This window comes from Carassius auratus, chromosome 18 (genome assembly GCF_003368295.1).
Source record: "Carassius auratus strain Wakin chromosome 18, ASM336829v1, whole genome shotgun sequence".
Lineage (NCBI taxonomy): Eukaryota > Metazoa > Chordata > Actinopteri > Cypriniformes > Cyprinidae > Carassius > Carassius auratus.
The window spans coordinates 7,187,669-7,204,821 of NC_039260.1; the positions used below are offsets into that span (position 1 = coordinate 7,187,669).

Consider the following 17,153-nt stretch of genomic DNA (forward strand, 5'->3'; position numbering starts at 1 on the left):
CACCCACGTGACCATTGCTGAGGACTGTCAAATTCACATTAACAGCTTCATTAAGGCAGAAGTAAGCTATTTGATGTCTTACACTTCCTTTATTGTTGGCATAGGATGTTTCTTTAAAGACAAATGCACTGATTGCATAAGGAAAAATGACCTTCTTCTACAATTTCTCACATTAACTTTGTAATTGGTTTATTTGCATAGAGCCCTAAACAGTTACACTGCCATCTCATTAAAACTGAATCTAAATTATAAGATGTTCAGAACAAACAAGGCACCAATATAAAATTGATAATCTCCTTTCTTTGGGGCAATTAAACATATCACTCTACAACAGCCATACTCCGATAAGAAAACATGATATGTATTTTCTAGATCAAAGCCAAGCAAACTCTTTGATTGTTTCTTGCGCTGTTGGTTGAAAAAAAATGGATGATGTCTTGGATGATTAAAAAAAAAAAAAATCAATTCCCTGCTGCCTGTTGTTTTAGGCTACTTTAATCAAAGAGCAGACATGTAAATAAATTATGCTTTCCTCAATTTCCTGTGTAGTGTTTTGCTCGCCCACTGTAATTGATCTTTCAGAAGTCCTTGTGCTGAGCCTGAAGTCTAAGATGCATCTCAGTGGAATGGATGGATGTGTATGTCGACAGAGATTACTGAATGTCTTGTGTATTTGATGCTAAACATGGCTGACAATGTGATAAATCCATTAGCAGTCCCTTTCAAAAGAGGAAACGCACAAATAAATTATACATCATTATCATTGTTGAAATCTGTGTGTAATTAGTCAATTATAGTACATGTTTTTGGTTGTGTTTTATATATATTGGTTGTTGTTTTGCTTATATCTCTCAGTGAAGGTTTTTTGTATCAAAAGATTTTGTTTAAATACATTTCAAAGCCTAAAGGATTTAAAGTTCCAATCCATCTGTCAAAGTGTGACAATGGGGAAGAAAGAAAGCTTTTATTAAAGCTAAAGAACAAAATTAAATGATGGCAATGAATAATGCAGAGGTTTTTTATTAATAACAAAAGATAATCTCTTTTTTTATTCTACTATTGAAAAACTATTGAAAAACACCATTGGTAATTGAAATAAAACTGAAATTAAATGTAAAAAATAGATTAAATTCAAAATGTTTCCATGGCTGCTAATTGAAACAAAATCAATTAAATACTAAAATTACTAAAAATTAACTAAATTACCTAAAATTTAAATCTGAAAATAAACATAGTGAATTTTTTTTTATTTAATATAAATAAATTATATAATAAAAAGTTCATAATACAAAAATATCACTGTAAGGGGGAAGAAGGATTTAATTTATTTTTCACAACAGCTCACCTATATGGTGTCACAAATTCTGGCATATAAATAGAAACTGTCATTCCTCCAGAGAAGGATTAGATTATGCATTTGTCTAATGGGAATGATACAAGAAAATAATATTCATTGTCATCTTGCATTAGTTTTTAAACATACTTTGAAGGTTTTACAAATAACAAAAAAATGAGCCGCATTCTGAATTGTAATTTTTTTTTTTTTTAGCCGAAGCATATAGAGTATAGTTTCTGAAAACAGTCAGGGGTGTTTTATTTATTTATTTAAAGTCCAGGAAAGCACTTACACCACCTCCTGTAACAACTCAACCACTTATATTTGGTCTTTGAAGTGTAAAGCCCCCTCAGCTCACGGCGAGTTACATACAGGCTCATTATTGATTTGCTGAAAGGCTGCCTGAATCATGGAGTTTGTAAGTGGATGTGGGGAAAGAGAAAGAAAAATTGGGATGTGAATGCTTAATTCTTTCCCTCTGCACACTGTCACCATTGATTCACTGTTGGCGGCTCAAGCTCGCGGCTTTTTCTTGGACGTGGCCCTATATTTTTTAAGACCGCAGCAGCAAATAGCCACAAGGTCTTCTCTTAATCTAAGGTCTGGATGCATTGGATTTCCCTTTAACCTTCATTGCCCTAGAGCTAAAATCTTTCATCAATACTGACATGCATATGTGTTCAGACTACAAATAAGTAAAAACATACACACAATATGTCCTTCACAGGGTATTCATAACTCTACCATCCCAGTATCAAAAGGCTACAGTCAAATATTGCGGCCCCTCCAGTGTGTTTCACTGTCTACTTTTGATTTAAAGTGTTTACTGAGAGAGAAGCTGCAGGAGTGTGAGGAATGAATTAGTTCCAGGAGGTGACAGAGTGGGGAAGACTCCTGTCGCCTCATTCCCTAAGCATTAGACACTGACATCCGGCATGACCTTGGAACTGGAACTTGATTGCAAGTGTTTGTTCACCGTTGATAGGCTTTACCGCCGCTTTCCCTGTAAGGTACAGACACCCATATAAGAAGAAATCACTTTTCCTGCACAAAAGGGACATATTGAGTTCCAAATTGTTTTATTTGATTCTTTTAACTGATGCATTGGTTAAGGTTTGCTCTGTGGCAACAGGACAAAACCCTTTAAAGGGAAGGCTATGCATCTGTCTGCTGTTCATACTGCATGGCCAAACTGAATAAATAAAAAAAGACCATATATTTTTTTATTAATAGGTTTGGCTGTAAAGCCATTACTAATAGGCTAGACAAATGTTTTAATTAAATTGGGGCCTTTTTATGGTCCAACATTTCAATTGCCCTGTGCACAAAGCCAGGTCCATAAAACAATAGTTTAGTGCTAGTATCTGGTTACCTTAGCTTTATGTATCTTGGGGTAATTTGATCAATTTTAGGCCAAATGATGTTTGGAGGCAATGGCACTAAGCAATAAATACACCAGTTAGAAAGTTATTTAATCAATATTGTTGCAGTGTTGTTGTAATTTGTGCAAGAGTTAACATTGGAAGCAACTGTGAAGTTTCTTTATTTGAGTCCTTTGAATTCACATTATTACACTGAAATATGGATTGTCTCAAATCAATCAACAACAAAACATTAATATACATTTGATAACTATCTATCTAAAAAGAGATATAGTACACTTAATACCATAATGTATACTGCATATCAACATTAACAAAAAGAAGAAAATCCTCAAAAACACCGAACTCTTCTTCCACTCGTAATCTTTGGTAATGGGAAAACAGATACTTGACAGAAGAGAATACTGTATCATACTTTTCCACCTCATGTGGTTCTTTGTTGGCCCATAAAACAAAACATAAAAAAATAATAATAATTCACATTAAAGAGTTAAAAAAGCAAACGGAACAAAGAAGTAAAAGGACAGAAGGAATGACACACAGAAAGGAGTAAGAAAGTGTCACTAGGTATTGGAATACAGCTATAGTCATCAAAACAGGAGATTGTCATGCACGCTTCCCTTAAAAAAATAAAATAATAATAATAATAATATGCAGTACTATCAGCATTCAGATTAATGGCTCACAATTGTAATTTTGGAATTGTTTGACAAAATCTAAGCACACAAGCCCTTAACGTGGGACTATATATGTATATATATGTGTGTGGTTTTGTGATTTCTCTGTTTTTCAAGGGGACACAGAGCGATCGCTGGAGTTCAGCATGGAACCCAGAGGCACAAAGTAATCTCACAAACAATCAATCAGATAGATGGAGCGCCACCATCAGCACCCCACAGTCTGAGACCCCCCGACCCCCCAACACCTAGAGGGACACTTCATTGATCTTCATCCCTACAACCGGCTTGGAGCAATTCAACTGTAAGGTGTGTTTAAAACATGTGATTCTTTGCGTGTACAGTCAGACACAAGTGTGTGCTCAGTAAAGCATGAACGGAACATTTAGAGGTCCACGTATCCACCTCTGGTCAGATATTTAATACTTCATACATAAACAGCTTGACTCTGTATACAACACACACTTAATGTCATATTCCTACAGAACACAAAAACAAAGGTTCCTGCGTGGAACAGATGAAGGCCACCTGGCTTGTGAATGTCATCTTGTTGGTCCGTTCAGGTACACTGATATAGTCCAAATATGCTTGTAACAAGCATGAACTCCACAATCAACTCTCTCTGGAGTCAAAGAAGAAGACACGACGCAGACGCCTCTGACAAAAGAACCTTCGGGCCACGTGATTCAATCAGACTTGTCCTTCTTCTTGCCTCCACCAATGGGAACTTTACTGGCAACGGCGGAGCCGACAGCAGCCACGCCACCAGCCACGGCAGACACACTGCCCTTCACGAGCCCCACTCCCATCGCTGGAACAGCTGCGACTGAGGTAACTGCAGTTTTCGTGAGATCAAAGCTTTTCCCTCCAACCCAAGCAACTCCACCCACTGTGGCCCCAACGGCTCCCTTCGTGACACTGAACAGACCACCGGCCACCCTGGAGAACATGCCAGGCTGGGGTTGGGGGTGGTCTTTGTTGGTATCTACAGGATATAAAATTAAGTGTTAATATTGAAAATATCACCAGATAAGATAACGGAGTAGCGGTCTAAAATAATAAAAACAAAACAAATAAAAAATTTATAAAATAGAGGAGAATTAATAAAAAGATGTGAAAAAAAAACTTATACAATGATATATATACACAATTTTTTTTTTTTATATTTAATTAAAACATTCGCTTTCAATGAATATAATAAAAATGTATTAGCTGAAAAACTGTACCTAATTAAAAATACTAGCTATATTTTATTTAATTGCAATTATTTTTTTATTTCATTTATTTCTTTAATGTTTTCACTTTCATTGAATTTAATAAACATAATGGGTGAAAAACTGTACAATAAAAAAAATTTGAGTCACGTTTGAATTCAAAGTAATTGTTAATTAGATTCATTTCATAGTTCAATTAAAGCATTCACTGTCAATTAATAAAACAAATGTATGAAGTGAAGAATTCTATTAAATTAATGTGCTAATAAATGTGCCAGTCATATTTTTTTTTAAGTAATTATTTCATTTAATTTCATAATTCAATTAAACATTTTGCTTTCAATAAATTTAAATACAATTAAAATATATTAGGTGAATAACTATAAAATGTAAAATATAAGCCATATTTTAATTAAAAGTAATTACTAATAAGATTAATTAATTTCATACTTGATCACTTTCAATTTCTAAAATAAAATTATTAGGTGAAGAACTTCATTCAGTTAAATAAACTAGCCACATTTAATTAATAATTTAGTTATTTCAATGAATTACGATTCAATTTTACTTTCACTTACAATGAGTAGAACAATTTAGAGTATCTGGCTACTGAATTCTATAAAAAAAATATGAATGATTTACTTTATTAATGTTCTTTATTTGATGATATAACCATTGCAATTCTTAGTTACTGCATTTAGTGAAATGTTTTGTTTGAAACGTGTTCTTATGGCATCTTGCTTTAAAAGAAATGCCATTTGCTTTGAAATGCTCTCATTTACAGCAATACCAGTCATACATCTTTAATGTCTAAACACTTTTTAGAAAACAATTTGATAGCCAGGGGTACTAAGACCTACTACTATAACCAGATTTACGATTTTATAACCAAATCTAGTAAGTTTGATAATTAAGACTGTAGTGCAATGCCCTAAATGTCAGTCTTGTATTGTGCAAGAGCACCACTATGTGGCACAAAGCATTATCATTCTCTTGCATGAAGCTGTATGAAGGACAGCTGTATAAAATAATTAATTTGACATGACTGTGCTAAAATAAAATGCTTGATTGCTTAAAAAAAAAAAAAAAAAAAAAGGAATAACTGTTGCAAGTCACTTTCATGATGAAATGTCAGCATAACCTGCAGTAGCTACCTGCTGGAGGCTCATCCTTCAAGTATGCAGGCAACTCCTCCTGTTGCTGGTTTGTTTCACTCATTTTTATTCTACATAAAAAATACAAACAAACAATGCAGTGGCAGTTAGAATACAATCCTTAATTTTCCACAGAAAAAAAACAACAACAACAATTTTAATTTGTCTCCCAACAATCAAGAATTTGGGCGGGACCAGACACAGAAAACAAGGTGAAAGGTTAGCCCTAAAAACAAGCACTGACACAGAACAAGGCGGACCAGTTCACTCTGTCAACAAAAAGTAACCTGCAACACCCTGTCAACACTGCCAACAGGTAGACTGGGCTATTTAAGCACAAACTAAATTACTGTGTACCAGATCCTCCATACCAAAGTTCATAAATGTTTTTTAGCAATAATTATGACAAGATGACTACTGAAATGATAAACCTTTATTTTCATTAGTACCGGTAAACCTTATAAACATGAGGGATATTAAGAAATCATAATTAAATATTAACATGCAGCAGATTAAATATGAAGCTGTAATGCAATATCCCAATTTCATCATGTATTGTCCTTATGTCATACGTAACCAAGGACAATAAATATAAAATCATTGAGCAGTATTATATTAATACGTGTACAGTTACACGTAAGCAATCATTGAATTGAGTAGAAATGAGTGAATAACTCGTGGTCTTGAGTCAACTTTATGACGTACCAAACCAGTGCATTATTAATATCAAGTGTGTCCTAAAGCGAACTTTAGTAAAGGGATGTCAGACTCATGTTACTGAATCGATTCTTTCGCATTTACAAGAACCTGTTCAAATGAAACCAAAAATGAGATCGACTCTTTTAAATCTAGACAAAAGTATTTCAGTAGCGTGATCACATTTATAAATTAATTTATTAAATAAACTATCCTGTGTGTAAAACTACAATATTAAGTCATACAGATATTTCCTGTGAGTTCATTTGTAATATTTCTCCTATTATAAAACCTTCGACTGACACAGTGAAACACGATAGACTACTATTTTGAAACCGTGAAAGACGGTTAGGGAATCGTTAGCTCGGGAATCGTTTAATCCGGCTTTGTGAACAGTTTTAAACGATTCATTAAAACGACTCAAACGAATGATTCATTCATGAATCGAACATTTGTTATAAACCTTAGCTGTTTCTAAATATGACGTGGCACTTGTGTGAGAAGTATTTTCTTTCCTCGGAATAAATAATAATAATCTGGGTTTAAATTAATTCCTTTTTGCACTACATTTAAACGTTAGGTGAGAAAGAACAATAAGGGTTTGACAGGAAATTATATAGGTCACCTTTACGAAGAAAACATGTTAACCAAGCGAAGGAAACTCTGACTTAAGAAACTAAAGAGCCAGAAGCAGATGTTGCTTTGAAGTTAATTACGTTAAGAAAATAGCGTTTGGTGTTAGGTAAGAGATGCGTTAGAAAATCTAGCCATTTTCTACCGAGTCAATATGAATCCCATAATATAATTAGTTTAAAAAAATCCACATCCCCTAGAAAAACATGCAGAAGGTAAACTTTGCCAGCTGTCGTGTATATACTTACGAGTTTGTTTCGTCTGCAGATGAAGTTTGAAACTTCTGTCTCCACCCCTTGTTTGTTTCAAAGGAAAAATATGCTGCTCCCTTCTGCTTTTAAGAAAGACACACGCTAAATTCAGGATGGATCTGCGACCTGACGAGACTTTTCTTATAAGACCTATCTTTGCATAATGTGTACGTGGCGTCCTAGCTGTTTTTAACCACGTACCAATGTGGACACATAGGAGAGGAAGTGACGTTTCTGGTTCTTACCCTTTGTGTGTGTGTGGGTAAAATAACTTTACAATACTATCTGGCTGTGTGTGATGTATGGTGAAAATGAAGGGTGTATCTGTGCTATGTGAACCTGAGTTCTATTGTTTTTCATTGACTGAGATCTGATAGTGGACAAGGATCAATTAACTTGTCTTTTTTAGACAAAACCTCTGAGGATAGACAGCAAAGTGATAACAGAAAATGCTAAGTAATGTTTACTTGATAACTAGGCTTCATGACTTCTTTGCCATGTTAAGTACTATACTCTAAGAAAAGTCAATAAAAATGGGGCCCAATGTGCCGTGTTATTAAGGAATTTTCTGTATTGATTTTTCCTGTTTAACCTGTATTTTGAGTTACACTTTTCATTTTGTGATTTTCAGTTAAATGAAATGCCTGTAAACATTACAAATAATGAAAACTACCAGTAGCTTTTACTAGTCTACTTTTTTTCTTAGCATGTAGGTGATTTCTTCATTGCATGATTGTTAGCAACAGGGCGGTGTGCCATTCAGAACTGAATTAAGAATGCCTTTTACAGTTTAATTTTAGTTTGAACATGATGTAGAATTCCTATTTGAATTTCAGGTAAAGTTCAGTGAAATTCAAAGAAATTATTAGCCTATCACTGTTTCAAAGTGAAGTTTTCACAAATTCATATTCCATAAACATGTGCATTTTCATTATAGACATATGCTGTATTTCTGAAAACATTAGCAAAATATTAATTAATCACAACATTCAATAGTGAAATATTTTTTTATAATAACTCTTCCACAGGTCAACATTGTGTAACTAACTGCTTATTCATGGTGCTCATCTAGTTCTCTACAACTAAGTTTGCTAATACAATTATTTTATATTCATATTTCATATCCATCTATCTGTAAATTCCACTTCATGTCATTCAAGTTCAACATCCTGTGAGCTGTGGCCAGTATACTCATGAAATGATCAGAGTCAGTTCTTGAATCTGAATTTTGCCCCAATAGGCTATGTAAAGCAAAAACTGTTATGTTTTACATGGAGATCCTGCCCTGTACTGTTTAATACAGAGATGTAAACTGTTTAAGTAGGCCAACTTCAGTAAACTGTGGATTACATATAATAAGATTTTTAATTATTTAAACCCATTAATCTAGCGTTTTCTATTGGCTGTTGATCTGCAGCAGCTGTAACAGGGATGTTTTCCCGCTCTTATTCATAAAATGACGTACTTCCTGCATTGTCAAGCAGCTTGTAATGTTTTGCGGGAACGGTGGACTCGCACAGATTCAAATATGACATTTATTTTGCAGTAGATATCACGTTGATACATTTGTAATTCACGATCTGCTATTTTGTCGCGAGGGATATCATCGGTTTGCTGCTGTTCGTTTTGATTGTCTTCCCTTCCTCAGACCGGTAAACAAATACAGAGGCAAGTAACGTTAACCAATGACTTATTTGTTTGATTTATATAGTAGATGCATTTAACTTTTGGAAAGCGTATTTCAGATTATTAGCCAAAAATCATGGTTTCTCGCATTCTCTAGCTGCTATATTGAATGTTTAAAGCAATATCAATGGTTTTGATATGAGGTCATATTTAATGCAGTATTTCATCTTTGGCTGCATTGTAACTTAGCTGGGACGCCAGCGAATCGCATACAATATTCACTTACAACTCGTTACACAGTGAAAGTGCAGATTCTAGCGTTACAAACGACATGGGTGATTATTACGATACAAAGAACGCGCCCTGAAGCGATGTTTATATGTAGTAATGCGTCATATTGTTATTTTTTTTTTATTTCTTTTTTAAAAAACGCATCAGATTTTAAAGCCTTTGCTTAAGTGATTGTTACTTAAACTTAAATTGTTATGTTAGGTATTTCGTCAACATTGGGTACTTTCATGTCACAGCTTGGATGATTTTGATGTAATTATCAAATTAACGTAAACTTAAAATTGATGTACAGTTTTTGTTTGCCTTCAACTCTCATTGCAAAAAAAAAAAAAAAAAAAAATTATTATTAAAAAAAATAATGTCTTAACAAAAGTGGCCCTAGTTGTTGCTATATTTGAAGAAACACCCAATAATGATTTCTGTATTATTTTAGTGATATCACTAGACTTTGCTTTATGTTCATTTTTCTCCCCAAACTAATTTAAATATATTTAAATTTAAAATATTCAAAATTACACCCTTTCAATGTATTGGATTAATAAACTTCCGTCCCAATATTACACCCTGTTCCCTCAGTTTGGTGCACTTTGGCCACTGAGTGGGAGCATTTAATTAACTTAAGCCTTCTAGATAGTGTGCAGATAGTAGTCATCAGTTTTGCGACCTTGTTTTCTGCACAGTCTGAACTTAATTGAAAGTAATCAGAAAAAAGACCATCTACTACAAAATAGCAAGAAAATGTCTTCTACGTCAGTCTTAATGAATCCTTCTCTATATGAATGCATTTAATCATGGGGTCACTGTATCATTTTTGTTTGTTTTATTATTAATAATAAAAGTAATAATCATTATCATCTTATGGTTTCTAAGGCAACATGAATTTTTTTTCCCCTAGGATGGCAAAGCTGAATTTTTAACAGATGTTGTGTCCATTTTGTGCACCAATAACATTTGAGTGTAAGTTGTGCTCATTTGTCTCAAGTGGGCTTTTTGATGAACAAAGTTCAAAAGAAGGTGAATTAGTTGACTTGTCTTTTGAAATTGTCAGCAGGGGGCGCTAAATGACAGGCCCTCATCCATGAGATGGAGAAACTAGTCTCTGTAACTGTAGCTGTGTCAGCAGATCATGCAGGGGGGGCTAGCTATATACAAGGATGAACACTGAACTGATTTGAAGTGTGTATTTAGCTTTTATGTGTGGAGTTTTAAAGTCCGCTTTTGATATTTGACAAATATCTCCCAGTAGTAAAATGGATCTAGAGGCTTTTAGTCTTATAATGTTTCCCCCGTCTCTAATATTTATATAAAAATATTAAAACTGTCTGGAGCATAACATTCCATACTAAATGAATCTTCCATCTTGGTTCCCTTTTAGCTGCTTCTCATCAAACAGCTGAACTAATTAAGCTCAATTAGTCAGCAGTGAGAGGCCAGAGATGTGTGCTAATATCAGCACAATGACCCTGTGCTGTCTTACTAACTCGGAGTCTGACAGCCAGCTCATTCCTGCCCTGACTGCCCGTTGCTAACCTCTTCTCCATGGTTTCAGTCACACCACTGCTCCTGTTGGTTTTTGCCTCTTCTTTGGCGTGAAGCCCCTGTGCCTATGATTAGTGAAGTCTTTGTGAGACAGCAGACAGTTTTGCTTATTTGTCTGCAAACCCCCACCCCAATTTTGTAAGTGTTTTTTTTTTTTTTTTTTTTTTACTTTGTGTTCATCAGAAGTTTGAAAAGGGTGTTTTGGGGGTTTTCTTTCATACTTAAGGAATTTATTTTTATTTAGAGTCCCAGATTGTGACAAAACAGAGAAACGCATTGTACTGCAGACTTCTCAGCGCTGTTTGTGCAAGGCTTATTAAGCTCAGCTGTGAAATATTGGAGTGTCTCTGTGCTTAGCAGGGAGACAAAGGCAGTGACCTCCCATCCCCTGTAGTTTTTAATAGTTCTGTGGGAGTAGCCATTACAGCAGTGGAGGTGGGAGAGAGTGAGGAATCTCATAAGGACCGGTCTTGATGCACTTAAAAAGATTAAATAACTAGCAAATGACTAATTCAGTTTTGTCAGAGTTGAGTTGAGTTATAGCCATTTGCAGTGTGTTTTGGTTGGGGGTTGCCAGATTTTGTTCAGTCTTGTAGTTGTTTATCACTCTGCACACTGACCCGTTGTCATTGTGAATGTGATATCTGTGCCTCCTTCGGCTGTGATAAGGTTTGTCGTTGAAAGGCCTGTCTTATCGTATTCGTATGCTGTGAAGCAGGCCTTGTTTTATAGGATGTATCTTTGTATCCACTCCTCTTACCTTTTACTCTCCCCCTCCGTCTCTTTCTGTCCCAGTTGTCGTTGTCCATCATTCATCCTTCGAAGACGTCAGAGGCTTGAGAAATGGCCTCTCACGGCTCCAGGGATCTTCCTCACCTCTAGCTTCCCACAAACTCTTTATTGGATTCTACCTCTGCATCATCTATCTGTTCACTTTTCTTTTTTCTTTTTTTTTGTCTAAATGGCCCCCTCCTTTCTCCTCCAGCTGGGTTTGTTGACACACAGTCAATCCTGGACACTTTCAGCCCCCTCACCCATCTCTTGTACCCGTTCCCCTTCCCTGAGCCATAAAGCTGCCACAGCTGTGGGCAGTTGAACCAAAGTGGGAGGGACACATTAAATATATTACAGCCATTAGCTTGTTGGGGCTTGACAGGTTTAATACATTGTAGCTTTACGCCAGCTAAAGGCAGGACACAGCAGAGCTCTGCTGTGATTTTAATTACTTTTAAATATTGCAATGAACCTAATCAGGAGAGGTGTATATATGAAATGGCAACAAGCAAATATAATTTACAAAAAAAGTGTGTAACAGTTTGTTTTAATTAAAACTTATTTTAAAGATGTGTTTACAAGATAATGTAAAATCTGTTCTTTATCATAATTCAGCATTCTATTTGATATTTAGAAGCTATCTATTCTGCCTCATTTTTCTTCAACTTTGTGATTTTTATAAGTGTTTTTTTTTTCAGATGGTTAATTGTCACAGGTTTAAGACATTTAAAATGTTAATTTGAAAGTGATTGTATTGTAATATTTGCATGTTGAATTGTGACTTATTTCAATGAAGAATTGTTTTTTTTTTTTTTCTCCACAGGCTTCAATTCAACAGAACATTTTGAATTAATATTAGTATTGATCATTTAAATGTAGTAATTAAACGCTTGGGGTAATTTTATGTAAAATCTGCATTTGTATGATCAACTACAGTAAGAACAGTAATATTGTGAGAAATTTTAGTAAAATTGTACATTTTAGTTTTAAGTTATCTTTAAGCTTGGCATAAAACTTAATGCAATATTATTAAAGATTTAAGTAAGCTTGTTACAAAGACAGTTATTTCCTTCTGAAAATTTAGTTGCATACTAAATGAGTCGAAGCATACATAAATGAATGCCCCTTTCCAGGTATGAACATGAGCAAGGCGAAGTCAAGTAGGGACCGAAGGATCGCTCTGCCCGTCGTCACAAGGGTGACTCGCAGTTCCATCAACCCTCAGGACTCTCGGCGCTCTAAACCCACAGATTCAGGCCTGGTGGACGACCTCAGCCTCATGAGCGTGAGTGAACAGCAGGCCTCATTAGCACGGTGAGACAACACAACCTTCTGTTTGGCCTTCCAACGAACAATAAGAGATTACAAAAGCTCTGTATCCTAGCAAGAGCAAGCATTTGTAAAACATGGTTTCATGAAATCTAGTTTAAAACATTGCAACATTATTTTCCTTCACACTTCAACTATCAAAGAAAATAATTATGTAAACTGAAAATAACTTACAAAAACGAAACAAAAAAAAAACTGTCAAAACAACAAACTTTTTCAGAAAAAAAGCACTATGCGGTTTAAAGAAAATTTTATATTTTTTTTACTGTAAAATTACAGTAAAAAAACACTTTTCTTTAGGAAAGGGAAGTCCTACCAGAGTTCATCTCCCAGCACTAAGGCCGTTCTCTCCTCCTCACCTTCTGGCAGCTCTGTCCCGCGCGGGGCTTTGGAAACTATCGGCCGGCTGATGAAGCTAGGCCGGGTTCGAAACATTGTGGTGGTTGCTGGAGCAGGTATCAGCACAGGCAGCGGTATACCAGACTTCAGGTGGATGCTCAAAACATTCCAACTACTTCTGAATCACTGTTTCACTCGGCTAACAGCTGTTTTTGTATCAGGACGCCAGGAACAGGTCTTTATGCGAACCTTGCGAAGTATGACATCCCTTATCCAGAGGCCATCTTTAACATCGACTACTTCTCTGACAACCCTCATCCTTTCTTCTCATTGGCTAAAGAGCTGTACCCTGGACACCACCGTCCAAACTATGTTCACTATTTCATCCGTATGCTGCATCAGAAGGGCCTGCTGCTCCGCATGTACACTCAGAACATCGATGGGCTCGAAAAACGTGAGATTAAAATTCAGAGACCTACTACACCACTCTTAAATGTTAAATTTGCAGTGTTACCTATTAAAATGTTCTTTACTCTCTCTGTAGTGTGCGGTATCCCAGATGACAAACTTGTGGAGGCTCATGGGAGTTTTGCCACTGCTGCCTGCCACCTCTGCTATACGCCTTATCCTGCCGAGGAAGCCAAGGTCATCTAAATTGGCCTGAGTGTTCTTAATTACAGTATTGAATTCACTTTAGTGCGCACTACATAATTTTTTCTTTTTTCACTATCAGCAAGCTATAATGAACGGCAACGTTCCCATCTGTACATTTTGTGCTGGGGCAGTCAAACCTAACGTTGTGTTCTTTGGAGAAGATCTGCCAGAAAAGTACTTTCAACATGCTCAAGATTTCCCAAAAGCTGACCTTCTCATGATCATGGGCACTTCTTTAAAGGTAGACTTTATTATTATTACTTTAACTTTATTATTACTTTATTATTTTAACCATGATCTACAAGCCATTTTTTGTGTTTAAGCGACAGTTCTTTTACAGTTCAATTGTTGTACTCCCTCTAAAACTAATAAATACATTCTAAATAGCATTTTGTCAATTTATTAACCTATACGCCAGCTTTGAACCCTTTATTTAATTTAATATATTGATATTACTTTTAAGTGATTTAATTGGAATATTTGTTCACAAAAAAAATAAAAAAAACATTTAACTAAATGTAAAAAAAAAAAAATGTGAGAAGTCCTAATACATTTAAGTTTTGAGTTGGGTATGGTTAGTTTTTTTTATTATTATTACTTCGAGTCTCTTATGCTTACAATACTACATTAACTTGATTAAAATGCAGTAAAAACAATAAATTTTTTATTTTAAAATGCCGTTATTTTGTTGTTTTGTTTTTACTTTAATGTTTTTATTTCTGTGACTTTAAAGCTGATTCAGCAGGCATTACTCCAGTCTTCAGTTGAAGATTGTTTTATCAATGTTGAAAACAGCTGCTTTAATATTTTTGTGAAAACCATAATACCTTAAGTTTTTTTTATTTTATTTTTTTCTCAAGAAAAAGAAAGGAATTTTAAATGGTTATCTCTTGTCACTTTAAATCAGTTTAATTGGTCTTTGCTTAATAAGAGTATCCGTTAATCTTTCTGCTTTGTGGCAGATCGAGCCGTTTGCCAGCCTGGTCAACACCGTGAAGTCTACAGTGCCTCGTCTGCTGCTGAACCGTGATCCAGTTGGACCCTTTGAACGCAGGCCCCTGAGGAGGGCTGACTACATGGAGCTGGGAGATCTTTCTGATTCGGTCCAAAAGCTTGCAGAGATCCTGGGATGGCATTCTGAGATTCAAGACCTGATGAACAGCCATGAAACTGGGCTTTGTTCTTATACTGACCCCAGCAATAGCAGCGGTGAGAACAGTGACTCTTCAGAGACTGACAGCATGCACTAATGTCATCTACAGGCTTTGTACGTTTAAAATCACGGACTATGGCAATGGACACCTAGCAAGGCTTCAAAACCCACAGTGATGTTTATGTATATATCCTTACATGTGAATATTTTAGGATATCAATGTTCTTACCAGTAGTAACAGCCAGTTTGACTGTATCTGGGCAGTCTTTTCCTAAAACAGATAAACGCAGCCTTGTTTGATCACACAGTGAAACTTGGCCGTGTTTCTGGTGGGATTAGACTACATTTTTGTTGGGTTTATAATAATTATCTGCATAATGTCTGCTGCTCATTTTGACTGAAAACCTGCTTCTGAATTCCTTATAAATTCTAGCACTTATACTCTTTATGGAAAGCCGTAATGAATAAGCAGCGAACTGTAATTACATCACATCTGCACATCCTGATTCAAATATAAGGACCTGTTTAGAATGCAAAATTTCTGCTTTTTAAGGTAAAATAAGTTTTTATCATACCCTGAAATGTGGGACTTTAGTTAGTTTAGGACCACTATGAACAAATAAAATGTGTTATAAGGCTCCTTTAGCATTCTACAAACTATATTCAAACCGTTTTTTATGTAAATGTGTATGTCTATATATTTGTTTGCTAGTTGTAAGTCATTTTGGTATCCAATGAGTCAGTTTGGCCCCAGCGAGTGAACTGTGCTAAATTAGCATGGGAGGCATGACCTCCCAAGTGTGCAGTGCCCCCACTGTGTGTTTTCACAGGCACTGCAGCTTCCAAGCAGGAGCTCCAACCCCTCCAAAACTCTAATAAATGTCTTTGGTCGACAACAAAGAACCCCAATATCCTGCTGCTGTGTGTATGTGTGAGGTTCTGTGTATGAGAACGGCTGTGAGCGCAATTTGATTTTGCACAGGATCAGTGAAGTAGCTGGTAATTACCACACTGCTGTGATCATATCGGTTCATGTCCCTCAGGGATTTTGGCACATTGAGAAATATGGGTGAAAAGCCAGAATGACTGTTAAATGTTTGTCCATTTTCGTTTCTTTATTCATATATGCTGGTTGCCATGTTTGTTTTGTTGAAGCCTGTTTACCAGCTGTCTTTTAGATTCATGGAATGATTTTGTTAAAAAGGGGACTGTGTTGCCTCTCCAGTTAAAGCTTGCATTTGTTGTTAACATTCTCACCATTTGTACTTCTGAATATTAAAATGCTGCTTTTTTTTAATATATCTTGCTATTAAAGATTTCACCTTATGGTATTTAATACATATTCATGGCTTTGTCTCCAGTTTTGTTCCTCTTATTTACAAATATTGTTAAACTATGGAGTATTCAATTGTATTCAAATGTTTTTTCATTGAAAGCAAATTTCACACTGGATTTGGATACAAGTCATCTTAGTGAATCAGCAGTTGGATTCAATATGGAATACAACTATTTGATCATGTTTAAAAAAAAAAGTCTTTCTCCCCTAATGGTCATTTTTATAATCTTGCAGTAATCACACTAGGGTTAGTGATGTTAAATTAGCATTTTTATATTCACAACCAAAATTACAAAATAAATTGAAATGTTTCTGCATGCAATAAGTGAATTACGCTACTAGTTTTCTTTTTAATTTATTGCAAACGTTTGAAATGAAGAAAATTTTATTTCCTGAATTTTTTTTTTTTTTTTTTTTTTACATTTTTAAAACAAAGCCCATTTCTTCTGATTTTACAGTGGTTTTAGAAGAGGAGTACTGGGCCTTGTGAAATATTCACAAGCTTTTAAATCAAAGATAGTAACCAGAAATCCTTAGAAAACCTGAATTTAATTACATTGTTTTGTGTAAAAACCTAACAATCATTAGAAAAAAAGAACATGCCACCTCTAATAACATTGAAAAAAAAAAAAAAAAAATGTTTAGAAAAAAGAAAATGCCACCCCTAATAACATTGAAAGAAAACAAAAAAAACAATGTATAGAAAATTTTGTAGCTAAAAATAATATAGAACATTAGGAAATACACAAATTTAAAACTCCAGGCATAA

General features: G+C 35.1%; 2 protein-coding genes across 3 annotated transcripts; one reads left to right on the forward strand and one right to left on the reverse strand.

Annotated features, from left to right (window-relative positions):
- Positions 1 to 2,861: 2,861 nt before the first annotated feature.
- On the reverse strand, positions 2,862 to 7,573 carry tmem263 (transmembrane protein 263). The gene is made up of 3 exons (XM_026287316.1): positions 7,341 to 7,573; positions 5,764 to 5,834; positions 2,862 to 4,380 (listed from the first exon to the last, which is right to left on the reverse strand). The coding sequence occupies exons 2-3, from the start codon at positions 5,825 to 5,827 to the stop codon at positions 4,082 to 4,084; spliced, it is 363 nt and encodes a 120-aa protein (XP_026143101.1). The 5' UTR covers positions 5,828 to 5,834; positions 7,341 to 7,573; the 3' UTR covers positions 2,862 to 4,081.
- Positions 7,574 to 8,797: 1,224 nt separating this feature from the next.
- si:dkey-103i16.6 (SIRT1 domain-containing protein) lies at positions 8,798 to 17,022 on the forward strand. 2 transcript variants are annotated; one of them, XM_026287319.1, is made up of 7 exons: positions 8,798 to 9,011; positions 12,707 to 12,887; positions 13,203 to 13,391; positions 13,463 to 13,695; positions 13,786 to 13,886; positions 13,975 to 14,136; positions 14,858 to 17,022. In XM_026287319.1, exons 2-7 carry the CDS (start codon positions 12,709 to 12,711, stop codon positions 15,143 to 15,145), a joined length of 1,152 nt encoding a protein of 383 aa, XP_026143104.1. In that variant the 5' UTR covers positions 8,798 to 9,011; positions 12,707 to 12,708; the 3' UTR covers positions 15,146 to 17,022. The 2 variants fall into 2 exon arrangements, with proteins under 2 accessions (XP_026143104.1, XP_026143105.1); XM_026287320.1 differs by lacking the exon at positions 8,798 to 9,011 and adding an exon at positions 10,490 to 10,937.
- Positions 17,023 to 17,153: the final 131 nt, after the last annotated feature.